General features: G+C 38.5%; 2 protein-coding genes across 2 annotated transcripts in view; one reads left to right on the top strand and one right to left on the bottom strand.

The window, feature by feature from the left end:
- Positions 1 to 17937, bottom strand: part of LOC139114563 (uncharacterized) — a 485747-nt gene that overhangs the window by 259081 nt on the left and 208729 nt on the right. The window lies entirely within an intron of this gene.
- LOC139114548 (nucleoporin NUP188-like) overlaps positions 1 to 17937 on the top strand; it is a 54229-nt gene that overhangs the window by 31889 nt on the left and 4403 nt on the right. The window contains exons 33-45 of the mRNA XM_070676336.1: positions 1915 to 1988; positions 2410 to 2485; positions 2716 to 2847; positions 3210 to 3287; positions 3932 to 4017; positions 4407 to 4564; positions 4966 to 5174; positions 5750 to 5881; positions 6229 to 6297; positions 6820 to 6939; positions 7382 to 7525; positions 8646 to 8858; positions 9498 to 9634. Coding sequence (XP_070532437.1) covers positions 1915 to 1988; positions 2410 to 2485; positions 2716 to 2847; positions 3210 to 3287; positions 3932 to 4017; positions 4407 to 4564; positions 4966 to 5174; positions 5750 to 5881; positions 6229 to 6297; positions 6820 to 6939; positions 7382 to 7525; positions 8646 to 8858; positions 9498 to 9634 — 1628 coding nt within the window. The remainder of the gene's footprint in view (positions 1 to 1914; positions 1989 to 2409; positions 2486 to 2715; positions 2848 to 3209; positions 3288 to 3931; positions 4018 to 4406; positions 4565 to 4965; positions 5175 to 5749; positions 5882 to 6228; positions 6298 to 6819; positions 6940 to 7381; positions 7526 to 8645; positions 8859 to 9497; positions 9635 to 17937) is intronic.

The following is a 17937-nucleotide window of genomic DNA, read 5'->3' as shown; positions in this document are numbered from 1 at the left end:
TTGAGATCTTCATAACGGAAAGATGGTTTTTCTAAATATTTATTGACATGCCAGAGGTCTAGTACTAACCTAAGCTTTTTGCCCTCTGCAACAGAAAGAGGGTTGACACAGAAAGGAGGAGACGAATGCTCTGATATACAACCATTTTCAAGTAATTGCAAAATAGCCTTGCTCACAAAACTAGGTAGCTTCCTGCATGACAAATTATTACGTAGGAAAATTGGAGGAGGTGATTGAATGAATGGCAAGCGGTAACCGGAAGAAATGATGGACTGAAAAAAGGGCGGGCAATTTAGCAGAGTTTTCCAAAATTCCAATGAGCAATGTACAACCATTTTCAGTAATAGAGCGCGAAGCCACTGCAGTGAACTGCAATAAAACTGCTCACACTAATTAGTTTCAGCTGTAGCCAGCTGGCAAAGTCGACAACATTGTATGTCCCATGCAGACAGTTTGTCTGGGGAAGTTGAAATAAAAAAGATTTGTACATGGACCAGTGCATGGTAATGTTACATTGTATCTTAATCTTGAACACAGGGTGCCAATCGTAAACTTGCATTTACAACCCGAGCCTCAGACAGAGCTAGTTTTGCCTCTGTACAAGCAGACTTTTTGGTCTTTATCAAGTAGCCTTGTTCAACATTAAAGTGGCCACGGCTACAGCTGAAACTAATTAGTGTAAGCAGTTTTATTGCAGTTCACTGCAGTGGCTTCGCACTCTATTACTGAAAATGGTTGTAAATTACCCACTACAGAATTGCTCGAAATCACTGGTTCACAAGTCTTAGAAAATTGCAACGATAAGTCATAGTCAGAGTCAAAATCAAGTTCATGAGACTGTTCAGGACTAGATGGTTGAGTCTTGAGATGGGTGAAAGAATTTTGTACTGGTTGTTGCCTACTGGAGGTTGGTAAATTGCATCTGTTCTGCAAATGCCCCCACTGCCCACATCGAAAGCATGGACCAATTCGAAAGCTGGAAGGTGAAGAACTGTATGATGGACTCATGTAGCCAGGTACCAGTTGGAAGCAACTTTGTTACTGAGGCTGAGACTGCTCAAGAGGAATACCTAGTTGAACGGGAACGCAGTTTCTTCTTCTTAATTTTCTGTTCTGCTCTCCTCTCGGAGCGTTGCATTCGTTTCTCATCATCTGTATCAGATGCTAACTCCTCAGACAAATACTCGTTGACAGTGCCCCAACCAAATTCACTTTTTTCAGCTAATTTAATCAATTTAATATGATGAGTAACGATACCAATACCTTGTTTCAGGAACTTCTTTGCTTTTTCTATGGACCCTTTTGAGAGTGCATCCAAAGAGACTTCTAAATGGTCTAACACTTTCTCCTCGTGCTCAAACTGTTGCTTGTTGCCTGGTTTACGGAATTCGTAAGTGTCACCTCTTGCCTTCTTGGCAGCATTATCAATGGCCTCGGAGTTGTCCAAGGAGCTCCCGCTTGAATTGTGCAAGTTTGCTTTCCACAACTGTGGAGATGGAACCAGTAATGTTGGTCAGTAACGATGCTACACCAGGTGGCATACGAGTCGGCTCGCCAGTATCTTTGTTCTCTGCAGTGCTTGCTTGTGTTGACATCGTGGAGTTTTGACTGAGACTGAAGACAAAAGAGCTTCACACCAATATATACGCATTCAACACCTGGTGACGCAAACGTCAATCAAAGGAATTATCTTGTGTTAGAATAATCTTCTAAATGCATATTATTGTTCATTTCTCACTGTTCTGTAACAACACTCATTGTGGTATCAGACTGAATTCAGTGTTTTGGTTCAACACAATTGCATCAAACTAGAGTATAAATTTAACAGTGTCACATTTCTCACATTTATATTAATAATGCTAAGAGGCAGTTGAATAAATTGTCATATTCTCAAAATCTGTATGTTTCTTGTAGTCAATCAGTGCTGAGGTGAAGACTGTGGCGTATGCTATGAAGATATTGTCTGCAGAATGCTACTACTCAACCAGGTAAACGAGAAATTTAGAGAAATATTTTGATCAGCAAAATTGGGATAGTGTGACGGTGGTGAACTTTCCATACAAGAATTTTCACCTTTATTATACCTACATTGTAACTCGGTGGTTTCAATTCATTTCTGAGTAAGTGGGTCAAACCATAATGTTTAAATTAAGTTGGTTCTATTTGCTTGCATTTTCGTTGTCTCATACTTAAGCTATTCTGACCATGATGTGATGCTGGACTAGAAGATAGCAAAAGGATTTATCTCATTGTAACATTGTACTCAATGATTCATTCAAAGCATATTGAACCAATCTATCATGAGATACACGTCTGTAAAAGCTGTTATAGCATATATTTTATTGAAATTTCTTAGAAGATGTAACAGTAATCTTCAATGTGTTATTGTTTCATTTGGATTTCTTGCAGTGGGTCAGTGGACAAAGACTTACAAGATCAGTTCAAAAGACTTCAGCAGGAAAATCGATATACATATTGGTCCAATGTAAGTATCATATATTATAGTTCAAACATTGGACTACATGTATGTGCCCAAGGGTAGGTGACCATTTGCCTGAGATAAGGAGGGCAAATGGTCTCCTGCCTCGAGGGTACATAGTCCCTTGTTTTGGCTATAATGTCTTTATTACATGCCTCTCTCACAAATTTTCACACCAAATTTTAAGTTAATATTATGCTTTACTTCAATTGATTTTCATGATTTTTTTTCTTCAGTTCATCAGGGCATTAGTTTTAGCCACGGAATCTGAATATAAACCTCTAGAAGATTATTTATTATTTGACCATGAGACACTGTCCATACTATCAGCATGGAAGATGTTAACACTGGTTGCTGCCAGTACTGCTGTGAGTATAATCTCAGTTATAACTTTCACATATGTGCACCATATAAAGTATATCGTACCTGTCACACTTTGTTACAATAAATGAAAAAAGTTATTTTGCAAAAAGTGAAATCGTTTTGATTTTCAAATGAAATCATGTTTAATTCAGTGTAAATCATGAGGGAAAGATCGACATTTGAATTTGATATTGATACATGAAAAATGTAACCATTATAATTGTAAAACAATATAAATGTATATCAAATTGATGGATATTGCATTGCTCAGTTATGTCTGATTTCAAACACATTTTGTTAAAAGTAAATGCTATCTTTTATCCTTTTGATGTAAGTGCAAGTCATTATAATTCTTGTTTCTTTTCAGGGTGCTGTAATGTGTTTAAATGATGATGTGACAAAGAATACCATTCTGAATGACATCATTGCAGCGGTCAAGAGACAGGTAATACAATTACACCACTCTTGTTGATGATTCGGCATGTCTTATCATGTGACTGCCATGTGACAGAGATCACCCAATCATGAGGCTTGTTGTCTATGTAATGGTTGGTTAGATTCTTTCTGTAGAAATTATACATGTTTAAGGGGTCTTAGGTTACGAGGTGCAAGGGCATTGTGTGTGTGTGTGTGTGTGTGTGTGTGTGTGTGTATGTGTGTTGAAAAACTGTTAATGTAGTATGCGCCTCGAAAGTGAAAGACCTTAACTTTTGCTCTAACTTTCCTTAAGGGATCTTCAACCATTCTCTTTCAAAATAGAGAATAAAAATCGGGGGTCACCATGCAAATTTTGGTACTAGAGAAACAAATAACTCAAGATTTACCGATATTTAAAATTCAAAATGGCCGCCATCTCTGTGTTAACTCTATGGAGAAAAATAAAATTTTTGAATTTTGAAAAAACTAAGCTGGTAAAAAGTTTTCACATACCAAGAGCTTTAAAATGAACCCCCAGAAATGGCATATCAGAAAAGTCTTGTAAAAGTTTGAGAGCCCGAGGCGCGTTCTACCTTCATTGAAGGATTACTAACAGAAATTGTCAATGTGTGCGTATGACTGAAGTTGATTTTTCTGTTACACACCCTATAGGTTGCAGATGTGATGTCACACTTCAATATAAAAGCAACATCCTTATTGAGTAATCTCTATTTGACTTTACTCAAGCATTGGTCCAGGTAGGTATTGCCTCACTTATCCTTAAACATACTTTTGCAGTACCTCGTCCTGCATCTTGAAGAAATAAAAAGTGATTAGATTGATTGACGGAATAATTTTGTCTATTGCTATGCCAAACGAATTCATGTTCATGTATTTGCATGCTTAAGAGCTGCAACTTTTGAAGTTGTAGGTGGCACATCAGGGAAAACCAGAAGTCCTTTCTGACTATATATTTCTGTCCAAAATGAGACAAACTTGTGATGAAAAAGTAGCGTATCAATATGTCTGATGCTTAGCTACAAATGAATGCACTCTTAATGTGGTGACATTTTAAATTTCTTGTAAAATGTCCCAGAATGTTTTAAGAGAAACCAATGATGCACATTAATTTCTTTCATACTTTCAGCTGTCATCAACAGCAGTGGAATAAGCTGACAGATTTGGTATGGATTCTGGAACGGACCAAGTTTGGCATACAGGAGAATCTCTGCAGAATTCAGATAGCCTTGCTCTCGGCAATTTCTGTGTTGTTCCAGTCACAGAGAGAAAGCACTACAAAGAGAAGTAAGTAGAGGGGGGGAATCCTCCTTATATTTCATTCCCAAGTGTTGAGTTGTAGTAAATAAAATACTTAGGACGATTTGGTATGCTCAAGCAACTGCCCCTGCCAATTTAAAATGTGATCTTCTGAAAAAACTGTGAATCATATATTGGAATGGTGTCCAAGGGATGCAATAGTGTTAATAGTAAGTTTTTCATGTTTGTATTTTTGTATAAATAAAACGCTTGGCATGACGGCAGCACATATCAATGTGTTTGGAAAAGCAGCAATGATGTAATTCAACTTTTCTGTCGTATTTTTATGATAAAGCAGAGTGAATCAGATACAGCCAGATATCTTATGACTGTCTTCATCTACAAATATCACAATTTTAAAGGCAAATATTATTTGAATTCTTTCACAGGCTTAGAGAAACCGTTGCTTGGTAGACTTTTGCCTCTAGTGTGCCTGGCAATACAACAGATCAGTGCGTTGTCTGAGAAACAGAACACGTCAACCCTGCTTCCTCCAAGGGCAGTACAGTCTGAAACAGTTGAAGCCATGGAAACGGATAATGTCAAGACTCACACTGAGGGGAACAAAAGCCATAGTAGTCCTGTCAAGAAATATAATGTAGGAATTTTATAAACTTTGACTGTGAAAAATCTGTATTTCAGCACACCTGAAGAACCTACAATCCATTCCTAGATGTGATAGCTATTCAGTTGTTTAAGGGAGCCACTTACACAGAATGCATACCAGCATACCCCTCAGGATAATATTGAATTGCAATATGGCTTAGCATGACCCATTTACTGCTCTTCAGTCAAGCTTAAAATAAAAATCATCTATCTTGGATGCCTCTTCAACTTTGGTAAAATATACCTCAATTTATCCACTTCTCTGGAACTGAGCGTTCATGTTGCAATACTCATTAAATTACTTGAATTCAGCCAATGCTGTTAACAATAAATTTAACAAAGTGAGTGGTGTTTCATGAGTTGAAGTGAGATCACAACAAACAGAGTATGAGCCAGAGATATCGCAGTCACTGTGACAGTCAAAGTTGACTTGGGTGTACATTCATGTCTGTTGTTGTTACATGAAATAGGCTGCACTCCAATTCAGCGAACATACAGTTTCTTTCAAATATCACCACAACGTGTGATCATTCAACATTCTCTTCCTATTCTGTTTGGATTTTCCAGCTTCCAATAGTTGGTGTGTGCTGTCTGGATGGGGTCATTGCCATTGTAGATAACCCTGATGTATGGCTTCCAATGATCAGACAACACAGTGTGATTCAACTTCTATTGACAACCCTGCAAGTCTGTCTACAGGTAACTTTACAAAAGATTTAATTTCATAATTTATTTGTAAAGAATCACATTTAAATGATCAATTTAATGATCTGGTCAGGAAGTCACAATTGTAAAAAGTTAAAAGTTGACAGGTATTTAGAATAACTCATCAGCTTGAAGCCCTAAGATTATCATAATAGGAAAGTTGGTACCAAATGTAAGAAAGTTCGTACAAGTTCCAGCATATTAAATCTTCAAACTTTCAACATGTAGCATTAACTTCTTTGCTCAATATGTAGTGATCTTCAATTGCCTATGTTGATATCGGATTGAGAGACCTCAACAACGCACTCACAATTAACACCACTTTGATTTCTTTTCTCCAGAGAAGACAAGGGTTGTACTTTGCAGAAGCTGCCATGAATTTACTGCTGGACATGTCAAAGATCACAGAGGTGAGAGCTATTGATCAACCAGTCTTCCAGAAACCATCTTTCTTGATCAGACGTAGAGGATATCATTAAAAAATTCTCAGTAAAATCAATCCTTGGCCCATATCAACGCTGTAGTACAATGTCAGATATTACCACTTGTGATATTAGATACTACCATGTGTGATGTCAGATATTACCACATGTGATGTCAGATATTACCACATGTGATGTCAGATATTACCACATGTGATATTAGATACTACCACATGTGATGTCAGATATTACCACATGTGATATTAGATACTACCACATGTGATGTCAGATATTACCACATGTGATATTAGATACTACCACATGTGATGTCAGATATTACCACATGTGATGAAACATTTACACAGGTGTGCAGGTGTAATAACGGTACTATCACATTGTTATCATAGGTCATCAATACATCAAAATTTTGACAATCATGTTTCCATCACAGCTATATGTACCCCACTGCTGTATTTCAAATTTTCTTGCTTGTTTTTTCTCTTCACATAGGCAGCTGAAGCCATCTGTAACAGTGGCATAACTCAGTACACATGTATAGCATTTGCCAACACCTATCAGAAAAATTCTGACCAGCCTGCAGAGGTCAACGGCCATGTCACGCACAAAAACGTGAGTAAAAAAGTCAAGAAGCTTAACAATATTTTTGTGAAATAACTCAAAATTTTAGTGACAGTCATCCAGAGTAAAATGTGCTGATCTGGCTTAAGTTAGAGTGTTAAGTTTATCTGGAAATGGTCTTTTCTAAGTCGGTGGAATTTTGAAATTCTCACCGGTGTAACTTCCATTCAAATGAAGAAATGCCCTTCTATAAAGTACGCCCTATACTATACAAAAAATTCTCATATGATAAATGTTTATTTGAAATAAAGCAAACTGCTATGTATTTCTTTTTTGTTTTGAAATATTTTTATGATATTCATGATTTTCTACTTTAGAAATCAGCACAATGAAAATATCAGATTCTGTAATTTGACAAGTATAAATTGATGAATTTACCAGGAGTTACGTCTTACTTTCACCAAATCTGAATTTCATCATGTTTGTACTGTAGGTGGACAAGACAGAGCAAGTGACATGGCTGAGTGTTTACCGGCAATCATTGGCGTTGATGGCGTCCATGCTGGCTACACTGAAACATACCTTTCTGGGAGATGCTCTCAACTTTTTTGGAGTTCACCAAGACAGAATGACCCAGGTAATATTGGAATTTCTGAACTGATGTGTGTATCTTAAAGGGACAAAGTCAACCATTTTTCATGAATTTTGTTTGATACGAGATACTACTTATATTGTTTGACATGTTGAAAGATAATGAATGAATGGGTGACCATGCATATATTTGACCCCAGTTTTAGACAAATTAAATGAAATCATCGTGAAAGTGAATTAATGGTCATGACCATATATTCTTTCTCGCGGTGGTTTTATTAATCGTGACTAAAACCGGGATGGAATATACAGTATGCATGGTCACCCATTCATTCAGTATCTTTCAACATGTCAAACAATATAAGTAGTATCTTGTATCAAACAAAATTCATGAAAAATGGCCCACTTTGTCCCTCTAATGCTACACAGTACTCTTAGTTGTAGAAAAATAGTTTAATATTTATGATCTCTTTGTTTTATAATACATCATCACATATATTAAACCTGAAGACTACAGGGCCACATACCACTTGTGGTAGAAATCAGTGCTTGTCTGAAGGTACCTGTGGTGATGAATAAATACAAACATGCTCCCTAAGATAACGTTGAATTGTACCACTGCCTGATGTAGGCCTGATATTCCTAAGTCTTGCTTTAATATAATCTCCTTGCAAAGAAGCCAGTGTTAGACACAGGCTAGAAAATCATTTTCCCCCTAACTCTTTCAATACTATTTCAAGTGCAGATGTCCAAGTTGGTCGTTTAAATCTTATGTAGGATGGTGTATGAAATAATGGTCTGATGAACGTCAAAGTGCACCAGTATAAGTTAGCACCAGTGTGTCTTGATTGGAACTAAGCACAATGACTGAATTCATTGAGGCAATTCAAAAATGTCCAGAAATTTCTTGGAGTCAGCCTTATACCTTTACATCGAATTTATAAATTTTCATTTGTCAAAGAGAACTTTCTGGACTCAGTGATATGTTAATTTAGCCTAGAAGGCACACTAGTTAGAGAACATACCACTTACTGCAGCCATTCGATTTTTGGAAACCCCTGCTCACTTTATCAAGCTCTATGGACTTCCAATTTTACCCAAAGATATAATAACAATATCTTTACGTAGATTTTTTCAATTTACATATTTCCTGTTTCTTCACTCAGTGTTTGGACGTTGTCAAGAACAACCACACCATGGCATGTCTGCTGGAGGCTGAGAGGACAGTATGGTTGCTTTTCCAGCTGGCACACTTCCCCAGGGACTGGAGGTTTGAAATGCCAGAGGAATTGATGGCCATTCAGAGTACAGTCTGTTATCTGATTCAGAATTGTACAGCACTGCTCATCAGACCCAGACTATTGCAACATAGGCTTCAGGTATGTAACCATTGCTTGTTCAGTTGTGTACATTTGCATACAACATGGACAGCCAATGGAAGGATAGTTCTCAAAACATTCCATAATTTGCTTCTGTTAAAGGTTCACTGATTTGCTTGCTGCTTTGACACATTACTTTGCTGTACCCCTCGTGAGTGTATTTTACTGAATTCAGTCACAGAGGTCAATCAGATTTTATGGACAAAAGATGTCACCCGGTCTTGACATCTAATGCAACACAGCCAAGAACGTCCAAGCATTGCATTTATGGACGTAGAAATTTGATTTGTTTGAGTGTAAAAAATATGACACAAACAACCCAATTAAACTGATGAGAGAGTGGTGAATGCCCCACAAAGCATTTTGTTGGAAGAATTAGGCATTACAAGTCAGCCATTTGCAGGAAGCTCTAACTGCATATGATGAACCAGGAAGGGGAGAGAGGGGGACAGGAGGTCATCTTGTGTTGTTGTGCCAAGTGCCAGATAAAATAGGCAATCAACAAAACAGGACTGTAGTAGGTGCCTTTCAATTTTAGTATCGTAAGTCTGAAAACGAAATCTGATCAACTTTTCCTGTGATACGCAGAGCACCATGATTTTTCCTCCAGATTCATCCCACCTCTTTCCCTGTCTGTAGCATCCTCTAGGAAGCCACATCCCACAGGAATATCGTAGACCAACCGGTGCTGTTGGAAGCACCATCAGGCTGCAACACCAAGGTTCAACGGAGGATGTGGAAACGCCGTCTCCAGAACTGATGATGGTGCAGGCAAGGTAAGTCTTGCAAGAAGTAAGATGGCTTTCATCCCTATTTGAGTGTACATGGACTCTGCCACACCATTGAAAACAATAGGCTTATACCAAAGAAAAGTGACGAAGAGGTGCAAGAATGGCAGATAATGTAAAAACAGGGCAAGCAGTGTTAACTTGTCAAGTTGAGAACATCTCTTGAAAGTTGGTCGGTACATTGTACATAAAACAAAGCAAGTGTTTCATTCTACACCATGATAGGAAGAAGATTACAGTCTATCAAAGTTGATGCGAAATAATGTCTACCGTATTCGTCCGAGTATAAGCCCCCGGTTCGGCAACACTAAACAGCCATAAAACTAGGGGAGGGGCTTATACTCGAGCAACCCCATGTTATCTGGCATGGACACTTAATTTGTGCTAATTTTTATACACGATTTTTTTCACACCACTCGATCTTTCTTTCGCCTTCAAAGTCAACTTACAGATCCAAAGAAATTGATTGTACAATGTCTCAATACAGAAGTGACATTTTGGTGAAATTTCAGCGTCGAAAAAAACCCCAAACTTGAAACAAAGACGTCATGTATGCTGCTGATCAACAGTAATGTGAACAGACATGCATTGCCTACACGGAAAGGCAACTTAATATTCCAGTATCAAACTGTCTACATCTTGTGAAAACAACAACATAGCAGAGAAAATTGTAATTGTCACCAGGAAAAGTCTTCACAAATGAAAGGATAATTGCTTCAAACAAAAGCACTGCATGTTTCAAGCTGTAAACATCGTGGTCCTGAATGAAAATAAACAATGGCAGACGTGAGTGAGACTATTCTATTTAGGCGACGGGGGTGAGCAGGCTCAGAGAATCAAGATAGTACTGGGAAAACGTGTCATTTTCCTTACGATGCTGTCAGGGGAACTCTTTTTAATAGTTTCTTTATTATCTAAAAGTAACTTTCCCAAGTTTAATGACCAAATATACTCTCCTAACCTTTCTGTATTTGAGTTACACTAGGGTAGGGGCTTATACACGGATGTAATGCATTTTCTAAAATCCTCTGAAATCAGTAGGGGGGCTTATACACGAGCATGGGCTTATACTCGGATGAGTACGGTATTAATCTTTGTGTTCTGCTAAAAATCCTAGTTTTTGTAAATTAAATAACTTTATTTCCCTTCAGTGGGTAGGACTGGAACATGTACAGGGCTCGAAAATTCTCGCCGCCCGACGCCCGTGACAAGTGAATTTTGAGTCCGGGCAAGTGAAAACAACATTCTCCCAGCCCGACGGACAAGTGAATTTCAATGAGGCCACTGTACGTACGCGCTGCCACTCTCTCTAGTTCTTTGAGTGTACCGCTTTCGGTATGGCCGGCCGATAAAATAGCTCTGTTCTGCTTGGTTACAAAATGGCAAAATATTGACGTCTTTGCACGCTTTTATGTTTTTTTCTTCTCATGAAATCATGTCACGATGCCTCCTCAATAGAAAACTACAGCTTTACAATAAAATGTTGTAAGGTGTTGAAACAATTTACCCTCCTTCCTACAAAGTTGCAATGTATTGAACAATTTACTCTCCTTTCTACAAAGTTACAAATTCCCTGGTACGTGAAGCAAACATTGTTGCTGTTCAATACTGCAATCAGGGTCCCTCTCAGTCCCTCATGGACGGACCGTGCTACAATACATCATGGACGTATAACGACCGTGAATACATGTACACTGGCTTTGCCTGTGTGAGTCCCGCGTACCGACGTCCTTTTTAGTCCAAGTTGAGCTATGTGAGCGGTCTGAAATCACCAAAGTGCGCCTGCAAACTGCGCCGGCGCATTTCAAACTGCGCCCCCATTTTGCGCCGGTATATTGCGCCGCCCAAACTGCGCCCTTACTCTGCGCCATTGCGAAGTTTAAATGTCAAGCACGGTATTAATAGTCTATTTTGTTTAGTCAGGCGATTTCAAAGAAATATTCATGTTTTTCGTGGGAAATATGGTGAAATGTGTCACTAAAATGCGGAGAATGGGAGTAATTTTTTTCCGACACGTATGTGAAGTATGTAATAACATCACCCGAGAGGGAAGGTAACTCCGAGCCAGTCGAGTGTCATTTGCATCTTAAATCGACCTTTGAATCTGTTTGTAGTTTCTACCCGAACCTTGACGGTAAATACTTTCAAAGTAAAAAAAGACGCTAAATTTTACTCTCAAACTATTTCGATGGCCAAATATCTCTGCCATTATAAGTTTCGTAGGGTTACTCTATACTCAGTATATGGCGATAGTGTCCTAGCTGTCTCAGTGTCCCATCGGAACCTTGTGGACTGTAATTCTTGCTCTAATTCTGCGACCTTTGAATCGTCCAATAATTGCTACTTCATTCATGACGACCCCAAATGATAAGGAATGCGACTGATTCTGAGACTCTCAGTTCATAGAAGAGTCAAAGTGCGATCACGTTTGCGACTGAACTTGAGACTCCCATTTCGCTTTGTGATGTACATTTGCGAGTGAATTTGAGACCGGGTCTGAGACTCTCATTTAACGTGCAAACAGCAAATGCGACCGTCCTTACGACTGACTTCCTGACGTAAGGTATAAAGGGTACCGGAAATCGACAAGTGCGAGGCTAAAGTTACGAGAGCGAATGTGAGGGCTTGAAGTGTACGTGCTCACTTTGAAAGTGCGAGCGATAGTGAGAATGTGAAGTGAACTCGGACTGTACATAGTTAGTGCTTGTCAGCATTTATTTCATCACTTTGGTCGAATGAAAACTTACGATCAAAGTCATTGCTGAAAACAGCGATACGATCTCCATGGAAGTACAGTGCTGTGTATCATGAGCGAACAGCTGAGTGAATTCATCATTGGAGTCCCCGATGGAAAGTATTGCAACACTCTTATTTCCAAACACCAAGAAGTTGATATATTCGTCTAAATAAAAATATGAATGAGACATTCATCTTTACATAATGGAGAATAGAATATTATATCTGACTACGAAGAACTTTATTTACCAGGTTTTAAAAATCAGCGAGAGATTGATCGGGCTGGGACGTACGATTCACAGACTGATTCAAAGTGCTGGTCAAAGTGAAAGGGAACGCCGTGAACACTCAATCCCGATGGTTATTTATATAGTTATGTCAAAAACAGGAGTCACGACCGTGATTAGGTTATTCAGAGTCAATTAACCTTGAAACTGACCAAACGATAGCACACAATTACATACAATCTAGGTCTAGAGTCCTGTGACACTATGGCGGGTTTCCGAGTCCCTGTCGCGGTTCGGAAAACGACCTGCTGACAGCTGATGACAAAACACGCTCATACTTTTGATCATAGACCCTGGAGCGATGTTTTGATGGATTTCTAGCTTCCTTACCCTATAAACAACTTGAAACTAAAATGAAAGACGAAAAAAGATCCGTGAACGGACGAGAGATTTCCTGTAGAAACTTCAGATATTTACTGAGGCGGATCATCGATTTTTTTATATCCGTGGGCGGATCATGGCAGTGAAATTTACCTCAATGGATGGATCAATCGGAGCACCGAGAATATTGCATTTCCCGTTGATTTCCAAAACATCATCGTGGAGTTTCTAACAGAAAGGAAAAAAATTGAAACGACAACTGATATCGTGTCATTTAAATACGGGCTTTTAATCGTTCATTCATTTTAGTTACTATCGTCGTGCCGTTTTAGAAGATTTGTGAGGACCTAAACGACATCATGTGTTGGTCCATTGCCATGGAATCCTATGCCAACAAAGGTGGTGACTTTTTCAAAGTTGAATAAAATTTCCTTTTTGGTTGTGTTAGTCAATTAATCGAAATATTTTTGTTCCCAATTGATCATAAACCCTCGATTCTCCCGTCTATGATTCGATATTCACTGACTCATTCTTTCTCTTCTTTGTCGATCGATGAAAGTAATTTAATCTTCAATACTCTTTGACAGATGTAACATCTTCACCTATATATTGTCATTAGTTTCTAACCAACGTACAAAAAAATTGGCCCGTTTGCCAAAGCACATGGGTCTATGATTGCGTGAACGGCCGTACTCTATGCATTGGAAAGATATTCATGTTGCAGTCTGCCCGAAAACAAAACCCGAGGATGTTTAGGCGATAACAAAGGCGATGACTCAGTTGCATAAAACAAAACTAAACTTTTCGGACATCATATTTTTATCTTGGCGTCGATTCGATGTGCAACCATACGCTGATCGCCCATATTCTCCATAAACAGATAAAGCTAGTCATAACACTTCTGCGACAAATCCGTGGTGTTTCTCCCCGTGAACGTCCTTGAACCCGTAGCCGCGACCATTGTTTTTTGATGTGTTCCGTGCTTGATGATCGGTAGAATTAATGTATCAAAATTTGAAGACACATGTGACTAAATCCTGTGATTGTTAGACAATTGATGGTGTGTAGGGGCGAGACGGAAAGAAACAATCCAAGGACCAAGCTAGGGAGCATCATGCATTGCATGCTTTCTAACAAAGAGCTGCGTGTTTCCATATCTATATACCATACAAAATCCTGCTTTGACCAATGTTCCTGTCCTGTTTCGGAGGATAATTTCGAGCTGCGTAACCGATGTTGAGGTTCAGATATCCGAATATCTTTCGTGTTCGAAAGGCTTATTGATTTACAGTGAATACAACTTTTGTATAATTAGTTTACGTGTACATAACCCAGCACACGGGGAAAAGCCAAATACTTACCAATACCAGGTTGGAAAATTTCAGCGAGTCGCTCTCATCAGAGGTCGAGGAAAATAAATATGTCGGTATCGTTGCTCCGCCATGTTTATTGTTGTTTGTGCGACTAGTTTGAAAGTCATAGACTTTCTATAGGTGAAATTCATATTGCCATTCAATATTTACACACGAAGTCACCTGTCACCTCCATTCGGAAGCAAAAACGTTTACACAGAATGTTTTTATAGTGAAAACTAGCTCCAGGCCGTGACATGTCTCTAGTCACGAAGAAACTTCGTAAATCAAAATCGACATCAACATTGAGCGGTGATCGTGAACCGTTAAATAAATGTCGGCAAAATAAAACATCAAATGGCTAAACTTTGGGGGAAGAGAGAGGGAGAGAAAGAGAGAGAGAGAGAGAAAGAGAGAGAGAGAGAGAGAGAGAGAGAGGAGAGGGGGGTTTCTGCAGTCGCGAACTGATCATGGTCTTTAGGATGGATAAATGCAGGGTCGTTTACACATTTGCGCTGCACAGATATCGAAAATGTACAGATACTTTCCCGAAATTTGACTTATTTTATAACATGAGTAGAACAAAACCAAAATTATGACGTTACTCTTCGGATGTTTGACTTGCAAGTTTGCTAAAGTTAGATTACATGTATACTTACAGAAAATGGACGCCGTAGTCTTCTGTTCAAAAAATATATGTTCTTCAACACCACGTTTCTTATGATCGGTGATGTCACATTTTATTATTTTTATAAATATAAATTAATGCACCGATTTCAAACCGTAATTATTTTTTCTTGTCGAATTGAGAGAGTTTTTAGTAGTTCTGTAGACAAAACGATCGGAAACAGCAGAGTATCTTGGCAATGGCACGACATCTACGCTATCGTTTAGCTGCAATAATTGTACAGTTGCAGCCAGAGCCCCGGGTAAGCCGAATTCGGAACGTAATAACGCCAGTTGCAGCGGCGTCGTGGATTGACTGTACCTTTGTCATTTCTGTTGAAGTACACCTATTATTGCTACAAGAATTGTGGGCTTCATGAAACGTTGTTTCTCTGTACATGTATAGGCCTACTGGTCTTGCCGTTATATTCAGTGTCGTATAATCTGTTGTTTGCATGTCAACACATTGGCCTGTGTACAACCTCCTGTGCACACTAATCGTGACCGTAATTTACACAGACATAAACATTCGATCCCGTCCGTGGATGTCAAAGGTGAACGGGATTAACTTGATCCCGGGTATCAAGTCCCTGGCCTTTATGGAGATGCAAAATTCACAAATTTTGACTGCTGCTGAGGCCAAGCCACGATACCGCCAAGTGAGTGTAATCCGTCCCATACAAACATAACATGGTCTCGTACCTCCGAGACTCCGTGAAAACATGTCATATCATTTTTCGAGCTGCATTTTTTAGGCACGGATATTAATATCTACAGTCTGCACTGCCAAAGCGTCCTGCTACGCAAGTGCGACGACTCGATGTTGTGACACTCGGAAGTGTTTTGGCGCAGAGTAGGCCTAAGGGCGCAGTTTGGGCGGCAATATACCGGCGCAAAATGGGGGCGCAGTTTGAAATGCGCCGGCGCAGATTGCTGGCGCACTTTGGTGATTTCAGACGCTTACATACCTGCCAAGTTTTACCTACTTACTTGAATCAAAATTTGGCCTGCAATTACTCAGTTTGATAGTAAAAACAAAGGAAACTTTCACAAACAGAGTCAGAATACAAGGGAAAAGGAGAAAAACTTGAGGTTTTCTGAAAGGTCAAATCTGGGTCATCTTATGTGATGTCATGATGAAGACCCTTTAAGTACACAATTATGGTTCAAAAGAAACCACCTAGGGAGGTCTAATAGGTACAATCTTATGATAAAAGGTAATTTCTTGCTTTCCAATTTAATGGCATTTAGCTTGACTGTCAGTTTTAAATTAAATTTTATTAACAGTTATGGCAAAGGGAAATTGTCAACAGTAGTTGCAGTAAGCATATCCATTTCAAATCATCACATTAATATTTCTGCAGATTCCTCCAGTTTAATGATGTAATAGTGAACATCACCAGACATTTCTTGATGATATCAAAATATCAAATGAAAATGTTCCTGGGCTACAATGTTATCATTATCATTAAAACTATTACTACTCTTTAAAACATTGGGAAATGAATTGAACAATATCATTGTGTCTTGTTTTAAAGGATTTTGACCTGACCCTTTTTGTCTCAAGAAAAATACTTATGCTGAAGATGCTATTGAGCCTGCTTGATCACAACTATGAAACAACACCACAATCTTGTATCTACACTGTCACTATGCTACCAAATGCTTTCTTCTGCATGGAAAATTTGTATTTGTGTGGCTAACAAAACCACATAAGGAGCTTGTAGTGTATATGTATGATAAGTTGTCATACTGTGAACACTGACTCAATGCTGCAGAAGTATTCTGTATCTGTGGTAATATACACTTCACATTGCTACCTGATTTTTAGAATTGCCACCTAATTATTTCTTGTGGCAAAAGTTTACCACTAGAAATGAATAAGTATTTCAATCCCTTCAATGTCAAAAAAACACAGATAATTAATGTAATAAAAACTAAACAAATATTTCTTTAATGTAAAAACTATCATGAACAACATACAAAACATCTTGATTTGTAAAATTAGGAACTCCTGAATGCCGAGAAAGCTGTTGCTACACTTGAGATCATAAACTGTTTAAAAGTTGCTCAAAGTGGCTACAAGAGTTTTGATTTGGCTAATGAGTTGGCTAATCGTTTTGGTGACTTAGGGGAACCCTGCAGTTTATGCACATACCACGTGGTAGCAGTTAACTAAATGATACTGAAAGTTTCACATGGGCACAATTTGACACAACACCGGTGGCCTATTTATACTTACCCTTAGTGCACCTACCTGACTTGCCTATTTAAGGTAAAGGGCGACGAATTCGGACGCGCACACGCTTTAGAACGTTTCTGCGCAGATTTAACTCCAGCCTGCCGCAAATGGGTTATTTTGTAGCACATGTATTTAACATCTCCTGTCATTGTTGAAATTGCGCTTATACCTAATTTTTTGACCCAGTGTCTTAGAAATACATGTGACCTATAACCTTGTCATATTTTGACCCCCTAGGAAGCTGGTTTTTATTCAGTATGAGCGAAAAATTAACATTTCTCTCCCATTTATATGGTGCAAATTACCCATTCACCTGGAGATATTGTAAAAAGTAGCGTGGTGACCCCCTTTTATTAAAAGTGTAAACTAAATTGTATTATGTCAGGAGTTTATTCGCCAAGTTTGGTCAAAATGACACCATTCAAAGCGACAGGAAGAAAGTTTGAAAATTATGTAGTGATGTAATTTCGATATGGTCATTTTGTAATCGATACTTATGTTAAAATTTTTTCACAAACATCATGAAAACTATACATTCGATAGATATGGATCTTAAGTTTTGGTATTTATTAAAATTAACTCATTCGCTGAGCGTTTTATAATTGCTTTCTTTAGTTTAAGTGAATTATATCATTTTTATTTATTTCTAACGACGCCACTTTAACGTCCGTTTCCATGGAAACAAGC

The sequence above is a fragment of the Ptychodera flava genome, chromosome 16, assembly GCF_041260155.1.
Source record: "Ptychodera flava strain L36383 chromosome 16, AS_Pfla_20210202, whole genome shotgun sequence".
NCBI lineage: Eukaryota > Metazoa > Hemichordata > Enteropneusta > Ptychoderidae > Ptychodera > Ptychodera flava.
The sequence above is the reverse complement of the archived record's forward strand: the minus strand, read 5'-3'. Positions and strand labels throughout refer to the sequence as shown.